Source organism: Canis lupus, chromosome 34 (assembly GCF_011100685.1).
Source record: "Canis lupus familiaris isolate Mischka breed German Shepherd chromosome 34, alternate assembly UU_Cfam_GSD_1.0, whole genome shotgun sequence".
NCBI classification, from domain to species: Eukaryota; Metazoa; Chordata; class Mammalia; order Carnivora; family Canidae; genus Canis; species Canis lupus.
The window spans coordinates 13,282,108-13,298,106 of record NC_049255.1 but is presented as its reverse complement, the minus strand read 5'-3'; the positions used below and the strand labels follow the sequence as shown (position 1 = coordinate 13,298,106).

Genomic DNA, 15,999 nt, shown 5'->3' with positions numbered 1-15,999 from the left:
GCCTTCAGGAAGCACGCACTCTCACTGTGAGCTGGCTCTCACACTCCTGAAGCAATGGCTAGTCGCGACAACTAACTTTATTAAGAGGGAGCCCTGGGACTCTCCAAAATAGCAACCACTTAAGGAACCTGTCGTATTTATAGGATACTGTACTTACTTTCTCCATCAGCAACTGCAAAACAGATCAGCTAAAATTAGCAAGAGGACTACGGTGTTCAGAATCTTTCCCAAATGCTTACACAAGACTTTCTGTTGAACTCGGAACTAAGAAGGCAGCCAGACACTCTTCACTCACATTCCTCTGAGTGTAATCCTCTAATTAATACACACATAGAAAGAATGGGGCTTTGTATCACATTAGTGCAACACTAGCGCAGATATTTACATTGTAAAAACCCAGGAATAAAAAAAGATAAATGCATCTCAGCCTGTCCCTAATACACAGGTGTATGGCATCTGTTTGTTTAAACTTTTAACCTTAAACCATAAACTTCGGACCCGTAATTCCTAACCCAGATCCAAACCCCAAATCTCCAAAGCTAAGGGAACAGAGAGCATCCCCTAGCTATCTTTCATCTTTCAAAAGGTGGGTTAGAAATATTATATTTGACCCACCTAGGAAAACAGAGATTGTGAAAACAGTTCTCATGTTTGGGGGTTAAATTACACCACCTCAAAAGAGAACGCTGGTTATCTCGTGTTGATCAAAAACTGTGACCAGGGCAGCCCAAGTGGCTCAGTGGTTTAGCGCCGCCTTCAGCCCAGGATGTGATCCTGGAGACCTGGGATCGAGTCCTGCCTGGGGCTCCCTGCATGGAGCCTGCTTCTCCCTCTGCCTGTGTCTCTGCCTCTCTCTCTCTCTGTGTCTCTCATGAATAAATAAATAAAATCTTTAAAAAAAAAAAAAAATGAAACCAGCATTTTTGTGTCAAGGATTTTTCAGAGGGGAAATCAAATGAATTGTCATTTAAGAAATGCAGTTTGGTTTAAATACAGAATTGTTTAAAACATGTTATCTTTGGAAGGAGAAATAAATTATTCAGCATTAAAATGTGTGAAAGCATGGTCTCAAATTGCATAAGATCAGGATTATATTTTTGAAGAAAGAAAAGTGTCCTTTTATAGTGAGAGGTTTTACCCACTACAGATGCAATTTAATTTTAAAAATCAATTCAACAAATTTATGTAGAAATGGCACTGCCCAAAACAAATACCACAAATCTTTTTATAGATGAAAATGTGCCTTACGCAAGCATATTTAAAAATCAGATTTCACCTTGGTCGGTAGAAGACCAATTTAATACCAGGAAGCATGTCATCTAGAAATGACCCAAGATGCAAGACAGAGGCATGGAGCCACCTGGTGATTCTGCAAACGTTACAGGTCCCCTTTTGTCATCTGCCTACACTGTCCACACACTCATGCACTGGGAAACATGAAGCAAATGCTAGAACCGTTAGGTAAGTAGGATGGTGTAGGGATCAAAAGCAGACTCATGGGACACCCTACCTGGTGTTCAATCCCAGCCCTGCCACTCTCTGGCTGTGCAACTTCAGGCAAGGTTTCTGTGCATTTGTGAGCACAGAGAAAGACCCTGGCCTTGCGTTAGCAATCCTAGTTATTAGCATTGCTGCTGGTGATAGCCCTGTAAAAAGTCACTCCTACCATAGGGCTGCTACTCCTCTCTTGCTCTCTCCCTTCCACCACACATTCCTCTTGTGATCTCTCCCCTTCTCTGGTTTAGCACACCTTCTTTCTTCTCTTAGGGCATTTCAGGCACATTACAAGTCCCAAATGCCAAAGGCCTGGAATAAGGCCATCTGGCCAAAGGGCTCCTGACCCCTGAGAGAAGAAAGAGTCTCACAAATTGGTTTCTCTGAAACCAATTGCCAAGTGAAAATCCTGATGCCTCAGAAAGTAATTCCCTCCACTGTCAAGGGGAATGAAGATTTGACCGTGAATTACTTGTCTATTAAAGAAACAGCTTAAAACTGACTCCTCCAGGGCCACAGAGAAAATCATATGGTCAATTCAAGCTCATTTTGAACATTAAAGGGATCCTATTGATGCCCAAACCAAAGACTCACTCACATCCCACTCAGCTAAATGGGTCTTCCCCACCACTCCCAAAGATGCACATTATACTACTCATCACATCCAGGATTCTTTCTCTAAGACCACTAGATCATGACACCACAGAGCAAGAAAGGATTTTACAAATCATCTAGATCAAAGGTCACACGCCCAAATACAACAGTGTAGCTGCCAAGTCATGAATCACAAAGGGACTAGAGCCAGATGGGAACTGTGTGTCCTGTTTGAAAGGAGGGCTGCCACTCAGCTCCAGCCATCTGCTATTACGGGCCTGGAATTGTCACAGGGTCTGACTGATTAAGAGAAGCTGGAAACTCTGAGATGCCTGGGTGGCTCAGTCGGTTAAGCGTCCAACTCTTAGTTTCAGCTCAGGTCATGATCCCAGGGCCATGAGTTCAAGCCCTGTGTCAGGCTCCACGCTGGGCATGGAGCCTGCATAAGATTCTTTCTGGCCCTCTCCCCCTGCTTATGCTTGTGCTCACTCTCTCTGTCGCTCTCTTAAAAAAAAAAAAAAAAAGGCAGCTAAAAATTCAGATGTTTATGTGTAGGCCAAGCAAAACACACCTACAGGCCAAATATGCCCCAAATGCTGCCAAATTACCCAGATTGAGCCAGACAAAGCAGGGGTTCCCACAGGCAGGCTTCAGCCCCCTGGAGATCACAGAGCTACTGCGTTAACAGTCACTAAACTCAATGGTGGGGAGGAGATGAGGGCTCCGAGCAGTCATTGTTCATAGAATGAATAAATAATGTACTTTGCTCATATAAGAACTACTTTTTTTAATGTAAAAGGACATTTTAATACTAACAAAACCAAACTTGATTTGCAAACATCACTAAATTGGTAATTTTTTATTCCATGTTTTCTCCAATGAGGAGATTCTAAAAACACAACAGGCATGTCATAGACACAGATTTTATTTACATCAGAGAGAGAACCTCTTCACACTTGGAACATTCACAACCACCACCTCGATGAATTCTGGCTTTGGACTACTGGGATTGGATGTTTATGTGACTTGCACAGAGTCTCACAGCTCCTCGCAGAGCAGGAAAGAAGCCAGAGTCCCTGAGTCCCAGCCCGCCTCCTTCTCCACCAAGGAAGGTGGTCTCTGACTCGAAAGTGGTCCACAAAGTGCCATAGCATGGATGAAAACCCAGGATAAATGTGATGAAAACAAAATGTTGGACCACGTTGTTTTCATCAACACGTCTTCAAGGCTCCACAGGAGCTCAAAGGTAGAAGAAGCCTGGACAACCCCTGTAGCCCAGCTCCACATCCAAACCATCCCTTCGACTACATCCCAGATGAGGGTGTTCCAGTCTCGATGGATAAGGAACTCGTTATCTTGCCACGTTGGGTAGCAATGCACCTTCCTGCCTCCACACCACTGTGATCTCCCAGCCTGGCCATTAGGAATCCACCCTCTTTAACCCCTACCTTCCCCCCATCTCCAAACATCACCTCTAAATGCTCCCTTCATACTCTCCCATCTCCCAGTTGCTCCACTTCCCCAATGAGCTGGCTTCCCTATGAATAAGAGTTTATTCACTTTCGCTTCTTGCTGTCAATCTAGTTAAGGTCGACTGACTTACAGTGGGAGCACAGAGGCCAACATATGAGAAACAGATCTGCCTACTAAGTCAAGACAGAGCACTGAGGTCAGAGCAGGTGGTGAGGAAAAGGGGTATGCACTCCATTCAGGCTGCCTAGTGCAGCTATGCAAGCTATGCACTGCAGAATTTCAAGGAGACCACTCAAAAAGACTAGGTTGTGAGCAGTGCCCCCTGGAGTTGTCCAACGGAGCTACCCAGGGAGGGGTGTGTAGCCCATTCTGCAGACACAAAGAAATGTAAGTCTGGCTTTTAGGAGACGGAATGCATCTTTCAGTTATTCTATCAAGGAATAGTGATTGAATAGCCAACTGAGTTTCTCATACCTGAGTGTATTGACAATCCTCCTAGCAGCTTACCAAACACAAGGACTGCCCACACCTCCGCAGAGCTTCAGAATCCTCAGTTCTGGAGGTGGGAACGGGATGCAGAAGGGAATGGAATAGGAATGTGTGTGTGTGTGTTGTTTCTTAACAATCAGCTTCTTGAGAAATCGTAGCAAACAAAGTTGAGGTTTAGGAGAAGACAGATATTATAAGGGCCAAGATCATGTTACCAAGGAGAAAACGTTTAAATTTGTGTAAGGTTTATTGCTTCCATCTCAGCTGTATTTTACAAAGAACAGTGTTCTGAAAACTGTTAATGATGACTCTCACATATAATCCATAAAGCAACTGTCACTAGAAACACCAACCCTAGCTATTTCCTACCACAATTTCTCAAAAGCACAGATACCCTACACTCCAAAGTGAAATAGCTATTCTGACAACTGGCTATATCCATAGCCACCATTTGCCAAATCATAGGAAATACACATTCTAGCTGGTAAAGGTCCCTCCTACCTACATATCAGTGTGGCAAACACTGGGACACATACCTTATGTTCCTCCTTCATCACCTGTTCAATGAGTTCAGATTTCACTGGAGGTTTTGAATACTGGCCTGAGAGAAGGCCATGTCCTAACTTAGTCCTGGACAGGAGGGAGAAAGACAAACAAAAAGGTCATTGTTGTTTCCCCATAGAGACATTAACATCATCTATGAATGCTTTTAGGTGGAACATTTTATCTTGATTACTCAAAAATAACTTATTTGATTCTTCCTGATAACTGATGCCATTTCAAACTACCCTCAGTACTTTATAAAGAACTATTAATATATTTCTTCTTCTAAAAGTAACACCTGCTCTTTTTAGAACACTTCTAATACAGAAAACAAAAAAGAAAAGAGATGTACCTTTAATTCTGCAACCCAGCAATAACCATTATGAACATTTACTGGACATTTTCCTTAAAAATTTTTTACCTTTCAATCAGCACTTACATCTGTGTGTTGAAGTCCTGTGTTGGATCTAAAGGAGAGTAGTCAAATATTCTTGGAAGATTCCCTACGTACCTAGAAAATGAGAAAGGAGAGTCAAAACATAGGGACTGAAAGAACAGAAACAAAATAACCTGTCATCCTAGCGAAGACCTTGCCTTTCTGTCAAAGTGAAATCATCCACCTAAAGAAAACTTTTCCTGGGACACCTGGGTGGCTCAGTGGTTGAGCCTCTGTCTGCCTTTGGCTCAGGTCATGATCCCGCAGTCCCAGGATGGAGTCCCACATTGAGCTCCCCGAAGGGAGCCTGCCTCTCCCTCTGCCTATATCTCTGCCTCTCTCTCAGTCTCATGAATAAATTAATAAAATCTTTTTAAAAAAAAGAAAGAAAGAAAACTTTTCCTGAGATCCCACCTCTGCAGCCATATTCATGGGCTTCCCTAAAATGTTTGTGCTTCTATCTGTGGGTCTCAACTCTGGGTGCAGGTTAGAATCACCTCGAGTTTCTTGAAAAAAAAAAACACCAAAGCTAGAGCCACCCCCAGATGCTCTGATGTCACTGCCTGAGACTAAAACCTGAAATCTGCAATCTTTTCAAAGTCCCCCAAGTGATTATAACATGTAGCCAGAATCAAGAACTTCCAGCTTATGCCATCACATCTGCCATCTCAAAACCAAACGGTAAGAGTAGGAATTATGCCAATGGTATCAAGATATATAATAATAGCAGTGACAACTACTGCTTCTTGAGGGCTCTCTGTATAATCTGCTTGGGTCTTCATTACAACCATATGAAGAAGGGATGGTTATGGTTACCCATTGGAGAGATAGAAATCAGGATGCTTCCAAAGCTACGCAAGGAAGAAGTGATGAAGCTCAGAGTACACCCAGGCAGCCTAGCTCCAAACCATGCTCTGAACCACTCTGTCCTGTCCCTGCTCCCATAAGCAAGCCCAAACCCCCTCCTTCTGACCAGTTTACCTGGACAAGCAGTGCCAACTTCCACCACCCTCTCTAATCTCAATGTACAATGGTGGAAGGAATGACAAAGGAATATTCCTTTCACTTCTTAAGTTCATTTCCTATTCCATACCCTCTGCTTTGTGCTGTCCACCTTTCCATCTTCAGGCTTTGACTCGCTGTGTGAAAGCTCTAGAAAAAAGAATCCAGAAGCATATCCCTTTCCTTGGCACTTCATGCACTCTGCTCTGCCCACTTCTTTGACCTCATTCCCATCCCTCTCCCCTAGTCCACAATACTCCGGCCAACTGCCCTTCTTTGCCAGGATATGCCCAGTTCACACCTGCTTCAAGGTCATGCCACCTGCTGTCTCTTTCCCAGAACATTCTCTCCACAGACCTTTGCCCCATCATCTCAGGTCTGTTTAAAAAGCACCTCCTCACCGCTCCTAATTCCCCATCACCTGACCCTGGCTGACTTTCTTCTTGGCATGTATTAACATTTGCAATTTCTTGATTATCTCCTTGTTTATTATCTCTCTAGAGATTATATACTAGAGTATAATCTCCATGAAGACAGATACACTATCTAAATCACTGCACCTCCAGCACTACAATTGCACTAGACACGCAAAAGACACTCAAAAAATATCTGTTGAATGAATACATTTATATCATGTCCATCTAACCATTGGTCCATCTAACCAATTTTCCATAACTGACTACCCATAACTGACTACAGAAAAGGCATAACTGCAATAAAGCCCTAGCAGAGAACCATGATACACTAGTAGTTAGCAATGACCTCTAATCAGACCCCTCAACTACTGGACACTTGTAGGCACCTGCTGTCTACAAACTCAGAATCTGTACCCCAGATTATGTACCTCTGTCAAAATTAAAAGAACCCACTTCTGGTACAGTCCCTTTCAAATGGCTTTTGGATGTGTCACTAGGGCAACAATTTCATCTAGAAATTTTCAATGGACCAAGAGCCAAAAAGACCAACCAAACTTTGTAACCAAAGCATCCACAGCCAGAGGTTGCACTGAGGAATTGTTTTGGGTTTTTTTTAAAGAATCTATTTATTTATTTGACAGAGAGAGTGAGAGCTAGAGAGAGAGAGCAGAAACACACAGAGGAGGAGAGAGGAGACTCCCCACTGAGCAGGGAGCCTGATGCTAGCTGGATCCCAGAACCCTGAGATCATGATCTGAACTGAAGACAGACACTTAGACGCTTAACAGACTGAGCCACCCAGGCGCCCCTGGTCCCTGATTTAAAAAAAATATATTGAAGGAAAGTCCTTGCGGAGGTGTTGTATAATTATTATTTCTTTTCAAGTAGAATGGAGGGAACTTGTGCTCTTTGGTTACAAAATCCAACAACAGTTTCAGGGGGGGCAGGGACTGGGTGACGGGCACCAAGGTGGGCACTTGACGGGATGAGCGCTGGGTGTTATTCTATATGCTGGCAAATTGAACACCACTAAAAAATAAATTTGTAAGTAAAAAAAAAAAAAAAAAAACAGTTTCAGTTCCTTATAGTCGCTAAGTTTTGAAAATGCTTTCTGCCCTCCAAAGTTTGATGAACAGTCACCTTTCTGAATTTTTCTTCTCTCGTGAAAAACTATACCTCACATCTGTGTTTTGGATTTAAGATTCAAATCTCTCACCTCAATGTTGTTTCAAGAGTCTCAGAATCGCGTGTTACCGAATATTTAATATTCTAGTTTCTAAACATTTACTGTGTCTATTAGAACATGAGCAACCTACTCATCATACTTATCCTCAGTCTGTTTGTTCTTTTACTAAACATCACTTGATTGAGCGGGACTAACTCAGTGGAGTTGGGTCCAGGAGCAGTGTTTTCCATTTTGTAAGTAGAAAGAGTGACTCACGGAGAGATTAAATGACTTATGCACAACCAGAGTGTAATTCGGAAATGTCAGCCTGACTCCGTGATACTCTGTCTGCCACTAGAGCCTCGTTTACATTTCAGAATAATTCTGATGAGGATCAAATCTAAATAAACTAGTGTATAAATGAATGAGAGCTAAGATCGATGGTCAGATAGCAAAACTATACTTTTTTCTTTGAGAACCCTAGACTGCAAACTGAAGTTATAATACGTATTTTTAGAAGTATCTAGCATTACTTCTGCATTTTAATATAATTTTGTTGTAACAGAGGCTATTCCTCATAATTAGAAAAATAGAAACTACTAGTAAAATGGACTTTTCTGACATCAAAGATTTACCACCTTTAATTTTTCATTCTTCTCCATCAATCTTGCCTGAAACCATAATCCTTTTTGCTAATGTTTATCTTCCTCGTGAGGTTTTCTTATCTTGTCAGCTTTTGAAATACAATAAAGACTGGCTTGTAAGAGAGCTAATGAGTTCATCATGTTGGATATTAACAATTCCTCAGTGCAGGGGCGCCTGAGACGCTCAGTCCATTAAGTGTCTCAGCACCCACCTTCGGCTCAGGTCACTATCTCGGGGTCCTGGGATTGAGTCCTGCGTCAGGCTCCCTGCTTGGTAGGGAGTCTGCTTCTCCCTCTCCCTCTCTCTCTGCCCCTCCTCCTGCTCTCTCCCCCACTCTCTTTATCTCAAATAAATACATAAAATCTTAAAAAAAAAAATCAGGGACCATGAGATCCATAATATGAAGTCACACTCTTCCCTAATCAAAAAATAATACAAGTATGAGACATGGACAAAAATTTTAAAAATAATGCAATGTGTGATGCATACCTTTGAAAAAGTTTTCCACCTCAAAGCTTCAAACCTGCTCTTCCTCTGTCCACACTCCCCTAGCATACCAGTCAAAGCATGTGTCGCTTCATGTACCCTTTCTTCAGAGAGACCCTCCCTGACCACCTCTTCCCCCCTTTCATTCATGGAGCTCACCATGTTTATAACCATGCCATTATTCTTCCGATTATTTATTCAGTCTGTTTCCTCAAATGGGGCCAGGCACCACGTCCTTTTGCTTACTGCTGAACCCCCCGCCCCAACCCAGCACATTGCTGAGCACAAAAGAACCCCATATTCCTCGGCTGGATGAGAAATGAAAACTAGACCAGAAAACAGCAAGAAGAGTAAGTCTTCAAATACCAAGAGAAAAGAAAAGGAGATCTGATATCTGATACACTTTTGCTTAACTACCATTAAAGCCATTAGCATTTCCACTCATCCTGGGTTTAAAAAAAAAATAAAATTGCCCTGTGCTGTTCCTAGCGTGCTATTGGCGCTTCCGTCTCAGTACATGTGTGTCCTCTCCCATATTTGAACCATGGTGGAAACTAGCGTGCCCTGGAATATGCTAGAGATAATTTCCTAAACTTTAGGCAGCAGTTGCCCATGAGTGCACCAGCCTTGGTCCCAGTGTGCACAGCTCCCCATTTTGGGCCCAGCCGAGGGAAGAGAGGGGTCACAGACACAGTGGCTCTGCCCTCCGTTGGGGAGAAAGAAGGCAGCCTCGAACATGCACCGGTGCCTCCACGGCATCTGTAGTGAAGGGCCAGCTTTTTTGTTTATTTCAACTCTTATAGATGAACTCCTTTAAAATTTATAATGAAAGTAAATTATTAGAAAAATGAAACAGCACTGATAACGCATGACAATGTTGACTTGCTACAAAAATTTCTAAACGCTCACTCTCAGTTTCCATGCCCAGGAGTCCAAGGACCAGCACCAGTTCTGTGAGCCACATTTTGAGTAGCAAATAACGAAAAGCTTAAATCCTCGGAGAAACTCCACTCGCCAGGAGGGCAACACTGACCAAAGCGATCACTGAGTCTCTCCTAGCACATCTACAGGAAGGAATGTGGCAGGCTGGCTGCAGAGATTGATAATTAATATTTTCTTGGCATAGAGGGCAACTGATGGGCTAAAACCAGAAGCCATCACTAATATGACCAAGCCCTTGTGAGGCTCTCGGTTACAAAGCTCTCCTAATCTTACCTGATTCCCATCACACTTGACAAGTGTTCTCACCCAGCCTCAGTGCAAGAAGTCACACCATGAGGGTGCGGTGAAATGTCCTGCAGCTGATGAGGACGGGCTTCCCCAGCATGTGCTGGAGCAGATGAAGGGCAGCACTTCGCGCCCAGGCCACAGGAGGCCACTTACGCTCTCTGGAACTCTGGGATGCTGAAGATGGCCTGCATGACAGAACTCAGGTAGCAGCTGTTGCCCAGATTTTTGAGACCCGTGTATCCGGGGCCATACATGGGCTTCAGCTTCGTCCCCGTCTCCTGGATCACTTCCCACTCGCTGACCCGCGGCTTCATGTCATTGTCCCGAAGCCCGTTCTCTGTCTGGGACAAAGAGAAGGAAGCCAACTTTAATTGTCATTCTCACCCAAAGATCAAGTTCCAAGAATTATTTCTGACAGCCATAGATGTTTCTGCCCCTTTTTCTCCCGAAACAAAGCAAAAACAAAAAAAATACAAAAAAAAAAAAAAAATCACCTAAAGAGACTGAGATGGTGATGCTGAACAAAATCCTAATGCCACACAGAACCTCACACTTAAAAATAGTTAACAATCATAGGGACGCCTGCGTGGCTCAGTGGTTGAGCATCTGCCTTTGGCTCAGGGCATGACCCCAGGGTCCAGGGATCCCCAGAGGGAGCCTGCTTCTCCCTCTGCCAGTGTCTCTGCCTCTCTCTGTGTGTCTCTCATGAATAAATAATAGAATCTTTAAAAATAAATAAAATAAAAAGTTACAACGGTAAATTTTATGTTTTGTATGTCCTTCCACAGGAAAACACACATACACACATTTAAAAGATTTAAAAATGAAAGGAGAATGAGGCTGAGAGGTAAGAGGATGGCAGCAAGAAAGACAAATAGGAATGGAAACAAAGAAGCTAGTAGAATAATTTCAAGGGAAAATACAATGCAGGGGCACCTGGGTGGCTCAGTGGTTAAGCATCTGCCTTCAGCCCAGGGCGTGATCCCGGGATCCTGGGATCAAGTCCCCACATTGGGCTCCCTGCAGGGGAGGGAGCTTATGTCTCTGCCTCTCTCTCTATGACTCTCATAAATTAATAAATAAAATCTTTAAAAAAGAAAAAATACAATCCAACACAGCAAACAGAATGGGAAGGCAGTTGCAGAGGGAAGTGAAGGAAAAATCACAGGCCCTGGAAGTGCCTTGAAATAGGAGGGAGGTTTACAGAAGCGCAAAGGACATACATTAAAGGGTGCCATGAGTGAGGTGAGGACGAGGAGACAGAAGGGAGGAGAGGCTGAGGAGAAGGAGATAGGCTGGGAGGGAAGGGCCCAAGCAGAGCATGCACACTGAAGCAGCTCCTCACAGGGACGGATGTTACATAGTCATGACACTGGCTTGAAAACACAATATTAAATGAAGCACAGCCTTTTCCCATCAACAATATGTTGGCTTATTCTTTCCACCCCCGAGCCCTGCTTCCCTTCCTGAAATTAATTAAAGTGATGTTGGTCACAGACCATTTTAAAGGTCATCTTCCCGTACCTTCTCGCTTCAGTGAACAAGGAGTGATTCATGCAACTCTCCATCAAAGGAGACAGAAATTTTACCAGTAAACTCCAACCGAAACAAATGGTACTCGACGAGGTGCCATTTTTATTATAGCATGAAAAAAAATTAAGCTGATAACCAAAAGAAAATGCTAATTAATTAAATTCAAGAAGTAAATGCAAACATGAAAACCTAAAACCATTAAAGTAGGATTCCTGTCACAGTAATTACATATTAAAGAGACCAAAGTGTTCCCTCCCCACCAGGTGGGAATAGAGACAAAGTGGACCTTCTTACCCCATGCATATGAAGCATATCAATTCCAAAATGCGCTAAGTGCTTGGCCAAATGAGGATCCAAAACGGGTTCCTCTTCTTGAAAAGAATAAACATCTACAGGGTGAAGAGAAAACAAAGAGTGAGATATTTAACCAAGTCACTCAATATTCAACATATATCTATTGAGCTCCCGCTATGCACTTGGGATACATCGATGAATAAAGCCAATGGAAACCTCCTGTGAGTACACTCAAGGGGAGAAAAGACAGATGATAAATAACAAACATAGTAAATAGGTATGTTTTGTAATTATACCCATATATCAATTTCTTTTGACATTTCAGAAATTAATTTTTAAGATGGTTTTCTGAGGGGTGCCTGGGTGGCCAAGTTGGTTAAGTGTCTGCCTTCAGCCCAGGTCACGATCTTGGAGTCCTAGGATAGAGCCCCACTCAGGCTCCCTGCTCAGTGGGGAGTCCACCTCTCCCCCTACTCCTGCTCTTGCTTGTTCCTTCTCTCAAATAAATAAAATCTTTAAAAATAAATAGGTTTTCTGAGACAAAAAAAAAAAGCAGTGTCTAAAGTTAAAATACTTGAAATTAGACAAGGGTAAATGCCTAACAATTGATTTTGCACCCAAAACCACACTGGCATAATAGTGCAGGAGGAGGGAAGGGTGAGGGAGGAGAGTGTGGTACCACCTGCTGTGGCAGGGGGAGCCTGGGAGGGAACAGAGGTAACACAGGCCCTCGGGAGCAGCTCAATGGCTGCCCTGAGATGTTGGGTCCAAGACAAAACAAAAGTCTGCCTGCAGAATCCTCAACAGTCTCAGACCCACCAGCTCACCAACTTCCACCTCCCACCTGCCGCTTCATCCCTTCTTCCCAACTTTGGTGTCCACACCCCACGGAGCTGGTGAGGGACTCAGTGAGGACTGTTCAGCACTTCCCAAGTGTGTCCACCTTGTAGCACACAGAGCAAATGAGGATGCATGTGGCACAGCACGGTAACTTGGGAAATTCCAGCCATCCCAGGCCCGGCCCACTCCTCCGAGGGCATCTTGGCCTTCAAGGCAAATCCCAAAAAAAACTACCCAAACCACCATCTTATGTGTCCTCACACAGAAGTGCAATGTGGGAGGGGGGCCAATATCTTTAGGCCCAGTCCTTTTTCCTCTACACCAGACTATTTCCTTAGCTCTTTCAGGAGACTCAGTGATTTGGTGAAGCACCATCCCATGCCCTTAACAAAAAGAGAGAGTTAAAAACCACAATTTCTTCACTCCTAAACTGGAAAAACAAAATCTATTAAAAGGAAAATAGATTCAAGATACCCTCCGAGGGGAGCTCAGTCAGTCGAGCATCCATTTCCACTCAGGTCATGATCTCGGGGTTATGAGACCAGGCCTCATGTCAGGCTCCACACTCGTCAGGCTCCACGCTCAATGTGGAAGCTACTTGAGATTCTCTCTCTGCCTCTCCTACACATGTCCTCTCTCTCTCTCTCTCTAAAATAAGTAAATAAATTTTTAAAAAGAAAAAAAAGATACTATTCTTTAGGACAGTAAAAGATAGACCATCCAAGGATGTTCCTCCCCTTGGGAACATCACCAGGAGAAAAAAAATACACACAAACTATAGTGACATTCTGACCCAAATACAGGTATGTGGAGACTCACTGCCATGAAAGAAAGTCACCCTTTCTATTATTAATTGACTAAATGTTTGGCTTTCTCTGCTATCCCTTGTCCTCTAGGGGCCCATTTTAACTTATAGACAGGCAGCCTTCATTTATATTCTTTCTTTAGTATATAATTCAGTGCTCTCAAAACAAAAGGCAAAAATCCCCAGCCCAATCAAGAACCCCCCCAAAAAAATAAAATGAAAAACTTCCCCAAAAGTTTAAAAGCTAGAAACACCAACAAAAATGAAACTTGAAACAAATACATAAACAGTATTTTTTAATCTATGGCAAGTGACAAGAAAACTGCCACTCAGATACTGGCTGAAGGTGAAAATGACATCCCCTCAGCACTTTAACTTTGGTTATTATTAACTAGTGAAATAATTTTGAAGACTTAAAAAACTTTAAGCCTGTAGTTATTCGAGCTTTATTAGAAAACAATAAAATTGCCAGAAATGGAACAGTTGTCATTGGCCTAGGATTTTGAAATAAGTGAAAAATCACACAGCACTCTAAAATTTTTCATTTGTTAGGCTCATGCCATACTGAGAAATTAATGTTTCCTACCTCCAGTCATTAACTGCTCCAAAGATGTGACATGATTTGGTTGGACACAAAGTTTTTTTACCCCAATGACAAAAATAGTTTAGTAAGTAACATACAAGACATCTAAAAATGAACTGTGATCCTCAAATTTGGCAATCATGAAGAATTTATAAATGACATGTAGTCATAGAAAAAATTATGAAGTGGATTCAGGAAAGATCACCCTAAGATGCTGCTGAGCACCATGGTGCAAGGGCCAGTGGGACAGGCAATTTCACAGTAGCTGTGGGCATCTCCAGAAGCTTCTCCTGAAACCACCAAGGTACTGAGACTTCTTTTTTTTTAAGATTTTATTTATTTATTTGAAAGAAAGGGAGCATGAGTGAGGGGAGGGGTAGAGGAAGGAGAAGCAGACTCCTCACTGAGCAGGGAGCCTGACTTGGGGCTTGATCCCAGGGTTCTGGGATCATGACCTGAGCTGAAGGCAGATACTGAACCAACCGAGCCACCCAGGAGCCCTAGTGTGATAACCTAGCTTCGCAACAGAAGAACAAAACACCCTCTCCTATCTCTGTCCCTCCTCACTCCCTTCCCACCCAGAATCTCATCCTTGCTTTGCCAAATCAACATCTCCTCCCACAGAGGAAAGCTCTTTTTATTTGTTTGTTTGTATGGTGATCTGTTTCCTGGTTTGTTTGTTGCTGTACTCATGGAGACCCAGAATGGAATTTGATATGGGACCCATTTTACTACCCATGACACCACAATGGCTTCGCCTAGGCAGTCCAGGCTTCTTGGAAGAACCAATTCTAAATTGTGACCTCAAGGTGAGTAGGACTTTCTCACCAAACAGGTATATCCTTATTGGGGAGAAGGAAGCCAGGAGGACCAGATCACATTACCATTAAATAGTTGAATTCACAACCTGCTTGGATTCCATGTTCACTAAGCAATATTCTAAATATAAGTTAGCTCCCCACAGGAAAGGAATGTACTGGTCAAGCCAACATAAACATCTCACATACAAGCAGTTGTGGTTCTCACAATAAACTAAAAAATAAACACTTTCTCTCTTGCAAATTGAATTAGCCTCAGTGAGCCTAACAAATATGGAAATGGGAAAATTGGCAGTGGTACCTTCACCAGAAGGTGGCCATCCAACCCTAGACAGAGGGTACCCAGCCCTCTGAGGCCTCCATATCCACGAGGTTCATCATCGGACATTAAGGAAAACTTCAGGCATGTTTTCATTAACGTATTTGGCTTTAAAATAAATGAGTCGCAGCTAGCAATCTATTAAACAGACTTAATAGAAATTAACATAAAATTGATGCATCCCATAAACTAAATGATAATTCACTGGAAATAATCATTTTGTTAAAACCAACTCTGCACAAGACAAACCCTGATCTTTCTTCAAAAAGTGTTCAAAAAGTGAACATTATTTCAGGTGAATGAATTCAAGAACCCTCATCACAGGCTATCTGATCTACATTGCTGTTTGTTTTATGCCTTCTATGATAGAAACATGAGTATGGATTCAAATACTCTCAATTACATCAGGAAAACCCTGAAAAAAAAAAACCAAGCACTTAACTATGGCAGATAATGAATTAATATTCTTACTAGCCACAGAGTTTTTTAAAACCAGTAAGGAACAACCTACACACGCCTACTAGAAAATCCATCTAAGAAATTCACAAAGAGAATTACAAATGACCAAAAATACTATGAAAAATGTTCAGCCTCACTAGTAAAGCAAATAAAAACAAGATATTAGATTAGCAAAGGTTTTTAAAAATGGCAAATACCCAAAGTTGTCAAAGATTTGCTGAAATGAGTATTGTCATATACTGCTAATGAGAATGTAAATTACTATGACTGTTTAAGAGAAATTCAGCAACAGAAAATTTAAAAGGTTCAACCCTTTGTTCATAAGAATTTATCCTAAATATATCATTAGACAAACGTCCAAAGATTTCCATATAT

The 15,999-nt window shown here is 42.4% G+C and overlaps 1 protein-coding gene across 4 annotated transcripts in view; it reads right to left on the bottom strand.

The window, feature by feature from the left end:
* USP13 (ubiquitin specific peptidase 13) overlaps positions 1-15,999 on the bottom strand; it is a 117,179-nt gene that overhangs the window by 49,829 nt on the left and 51,351 nt on the right. For all 4 annotated transcript variants that reach the window (XM_038583433.1, XM_038583434.1, XM_038583435.1 and 1 more), the window contains 4 exons: positions 11,801-11,895; positions 10,127-10,314; positions 5,033-5,104; positions 4,587-4,680 (listed from right to left, as the gene is read on the bottom strand). In XM_038583433.1, the coding sequence (XP_038439361.1) occupies positions 4,587-4,680; positions 5,033-5,104; positions 10,127-10,314; positions 11,801-11,895 (449 nt within the window). The remainder of the gene's footprint in view (positions 1-4,586; positions 4,681-5,032; positions 5,105-10,126; positions 10,315-11,800; positions 11,896-15,999) is intronic.